Source organism: Lutjanus erythropterus, chromosome 12 (genome assembly GCF_056507025.1).
Source record: "Lutjanus erythropterus isolate fLutEry1 chromosome 12, fLutEry1.hap2, whole genome shotgun sequence".
NCBI lineage: Eukaryota > Metazoa > Chordata > Actinopteri > Lutjaniformes > Lutjanidae > Lutjanus > Lutjanus erythropterus.
The window spans coordinates 6,554,891-6,559,143 of record NC_139328.1 but is presented as its reverse complement, the minus strand read 5'-3'; the positions used below and the strand labels follow the sequence as shown (position 1 = coordinate 6,559,143).

Sequence of the window (4,253 nt, the reverse complement as noted above, 5' to 3'; positions counted from 1 at the left end):
TCCTCTGTGGTTTGCCGCACAACCGTTGACGCAGAGTACTTCCGCCCCCTACTGGCTTTCTTTTGTTTTTGTTGCAGCTGCAAGTATCCCCATTCACTGTGATCTATTTCAGTCATTCACAAAGACTGGGTCGGGACCCACATGTGAGTCACAGGAGAGTTTTTTGGGTCCCCGAGTAAATGAAAGACTATGGAAAATTTAAGATTTATATATGCAGTACACCTTTTATAAAATATTTAAAATGTGTGTATTGTTTTCCTGATGAGAAGGAAAAACAAAAGCCAGTTAATTCCACCTATATGCACTTACTTTGTCATTTATGAAGCAGGCTAAAATGTTGTTTTCCTGATAAGAGGACATATGCATACGCACACTGTCTGAACTGGATGTGAGAGACGCAGCATGAACTGAAAGCTGTTAAATAAATGTGAAAAATATCTAATCTATTTCCTCTTTTTTTCACAACTATGGAACACTGGTGCCCCCATGTTAAAAAAATGCTGCAAAAGTGTCCTCCTGGATGCCCCTCTACTGTGTCACAGTGTGCAACATGATAAACTGCCCTCCATGGTGACCTTCCAGTAGAGAAAATGTGATGTTTCTACACACTAGAAAATTGGTTTGGCTTCTACATGCCTCTAAATGGTTCAATAATTTATGGTTCCCTGTGTGTTTTTATGAGAGAGGTGTAAATTTGAGTCACATAATAAAATAACCTTAACCAAGGTTTGGAACTGTTTCCTCATAAATACATCACCCACCTCATGCAGCTGGTGCTTTTTATTTTTTATTTATTTATTTATTTTTGCACCTGCCTCTCAGACAGCGTGAGTCTCCCACTTCTATGCAAACGCCACAGAATAACACACTAAAATGAAAAATAAAATCACACATATCTATTACCATAATCATTTTTATTTGTTTTTATTGTTTTTATTCCATAAAATAGTTAATTGTGCATTTCTTACGAACACCCATATAAACATACAGAAAAGTCACAGTGTAGTGTAAAACTATAGGCATGAAAGCAGCCGTCAACATGTCTGTCCTGTGATACACTTCATGAGTCACATGATTTGATTTTTCCTCTTTGTGATTAATGTGGAATTGCTCACAGTCCAACCTCGGTTTGTTTTTGTGATTTAATTTTGAAGTCTTACCCTGCATAAAAGACTATCATTTCATAAGCACTTCGTTTTTACTCTTCGGGAGCTGGATTGGCGTAACGAAAGGGGTCATAAAGGTCACGTGTGAAATCATAAGGGTCAAAGTAAGGGAGGAGGGGTTTCTCGGTGGCTGGTGCTGCAGGGGCGCTCTCCTCGACTTTCGCTTCTTCCTCTTTCACCACTTTCTCTTCAGCCGGGGCCTCTGCCGCAGTTGTTGCCAGGATCGGGCGCGGAGGGTGATCGATGAGGCAGTCGGGGTCCCAGTATGGGTCACAGTCATACTCCATACCTTTAACAGTGATGGCAGGAGGAGGGGGCGGTGGGGCAGACTTTTTGGGAGCAGGAGGAGGCGGTGGTGGTGGGGGAGGAGCAGCAGCTTTTATCTCCTCTTCTGTTTTGGGCCTGCAGGCGGGGTTGACTCGTGGGTCACACAGGACTGGAACGGCGCCTGTTGGCAGGTAGACAATCTGAGGTTTGCACAGTGGATCACTGGGGTTACACAGATAGATCCTCTGAGCATGCTCCAGAGGGTCTGGTGTAGGAGCAGGGGTGGTGGGAGGTGGAGGAGGCTGAGTGGTAGTAGTCGGAGGTGCAGTGGTAGTTAGTACACCCATGACGTTCTGGTAACTGGAGGCATCTGGGCCATAAGTCTGCTCCAAGTTACGCATCTGCTGATACAACATCCTGATCCTGTCGATTTCATAGAGCTGATGGAGAAACAGAAAAGTTTTAAATGAAATGATGAAATCCAGGTTCAGCCACATATGTAAGAATCTCAAATCAACCACAACTTACTCCTTCAATGTGTCCAATACTGTTGTAGTAGCGGTAGTAGGACTGAAAATCAGGATTGCCTCTGTACCACTTCGGGTCAATGTTCCTCTTAGGTCGAGAATTAGTCAAGAAGTCATGAGCCTTAGCCGGGTCAATGCTAACTGAACTCCCTGTGGAAGAACACAGAATCAGGAATTATAAAATAGTTAAAGCATTTTACCCACAAGTGTGAGCCAACCTCACACAAACTGCAAACTGGGAAAGTTTTGAAAACTGCCTAATTAAATTTCTTTCTTTTTCAGTGCAGGCATTTCGTGAAAAGGAGTGAACAAAAATTACAACAGAAAATCTTTTTTTTCTGAACTATACTCTGGTACCTCTATTTCACTTCCAAAAATAATAATTTAAATCATCACTTTATCAGTAAATGTGTATACGAGGAGGTAAAAATTGGTACTAATCTGTGTAAATGTTAATGATCACTTTTATATTAGTTAGATTTGTATTACTTTCCATTCTGTCTACTTCTAATTAACAAATAGAGATTATAATCTAGAAAAATATGTCAGATTACATACCTCCTGGATTCTTTACTCTCACGAGAGATGTTGCTTCTAGCAAACCTGGAGGGTGGCAGAGAATATATTAGACACCTGCTGCAAACAACATAACACTTCACTCTGTAAAGAACTGCACATCAACTAAAGGAGGCATTCAACTCATCAACAGCTACAGTTATCCATGCAATCATCACTCAACTTTTAAGGTTATATAAAGGTCACATGAAAGGAGAATAATTTCATGCATTTTACTCAGACAAACCTGACATTAACATCAGGCAGCATAGCGCCCTCAACAGGGACACCTTGGAAATCATCCTCGACATCTGCAAAGGCAATAATGTGCAAAACCCTGATTATTTCACATTCACTGCTGTTATGCACAAAAGCCTATTGAACAGGTTTATGTGTCATATTTTTTATTTCCCTTAAAGTTATTTCTGTACCTTCCACCTTTTTTCACACATGTAATATGTTTTTTTTTGTTGTTTTTTTACCAAACCTAACTGCTTTGACATTCACAGATTATCTTTTAAAGATTTGGCAGAGAATTAGGCTCAAAAATATTCTTCATGGGCATTTTCTGCACCATGGAAAGTTAAACAATAGCTAAATAATGCAAAGCAAATGGCACCTTATTTGAACAGCTCTACTTTTAAGCTTGACATGTCTGCTACAGTGAGAAATAAAACTGAACGTGCTCACCTGCTGTTGCATCCCTCCAGTCCTGGTCTAATCTGCTGCACAACATAACTGTTCCTAAATACTGCTGTTAGTACCGGAGCCTCTCCATTGGCCACTGGACTGCGAGGACGCCTAACTCCACCCCTCATGCATGTTCTGTTGGGACGTGGAAGAGCTCATTAGCACGCTGAGCATGAAACAGCAGTAAAAGACCAACTTCAAACAAAATGTGACTCCTTGTAAAGCCACAGCCCTGTAACAGCAGGGCACCTAGTGGGTGCACAGTCAGGTAGACCAGTTTTTTGGCTACTTCTATAGAGGGGTCACAGTCTTGGATGAAGCCATCAGTGGATGTAGAACTGATGCATTCAAAAACAGTCCAACTGCCTAAATCTATAGCTAACAATCATGGATTTTTGTGTTTGTTTTGTGGACCAAATATGCAAAATATGGTGACATGCACCAGGCTACTGTCGCCTAATTCTTGACAAAACATGCCTGGCAGGTAAAAATTAACCCTCTGTCCCAAAACAGCTGGATATGTCCTTTTAACTTTGGTCTTGGCTAGTCGAAAAATAGAGGGGGAGCCGAGTCAACTGCTGTTTAAGTCCCCAAGAAATATGCAGGAATTATGGGCTAGCTCGTTTAAACACCAAGTCAATGTAACGCGGCCTGGGAAATGTTGTTTGTCTCCAAAACTCTGCAACTCACACCAAAACCATCCACATGGATAAAAAGAACTACAGGCCAGTGGAAAAATATGTATTTTTGATTTTTGGGAGAACTGTCCCTTTAAGGATTACAGCATGATTAACAGTATGATGACTACACAGTCTCTTGCCAGAGGCTGATGGCATCGTCTTTGACATGTCATGATGTATTTGCTTGTCTCCTGTCATGGACATTGAATAGCTGGCTCCATTTGTTGTGGTGAGGACAGTTTGACTGAACATCAGGGACCACAATGGAAATAAGTCTTGGACTTTACTGTGTTATCCCTGAGAATGTCATATACGCTGGTACTGCTTTTTCTACTGTGTTTGATCCTTTGTTGAATAAACTAAAGTAA

General features: G+C 41.2%; 1 protein-coding gene across 1 annotated transcript; it reads right to left on the bottom strand.

Annotated features, from left to right (window-relative positions):
• Positions 1 to 897: 897 nt before the first annotated feature.
• On the bottom strand, positions 898 to 3,259 carry and3 (actinodin3). The gene is made up of 5 exons (XM_084732873.1): positions 3,206 to 3,259; positions 2,763 to 2,826; positions 2,519 to 2,563; positions 1,962 to 2,110; positions 898 to 1,873 (listed from the first exon to the last, which is right to left on the bottom strand). Exons 1-5 carry the CDS (start codon positions 3,215 to 3,217, stop codon positions 1,199 to 1,201), a joined length of 945 nt encoding a protein of 314 aa, XP_084588999.1. The 5' UTR covers positions 3,218 to 3,259; the 3' UTR covers positions 898 to 1,198.
• Positions 3,260 to 4,253: the final 994 nt, after the last annotated feature.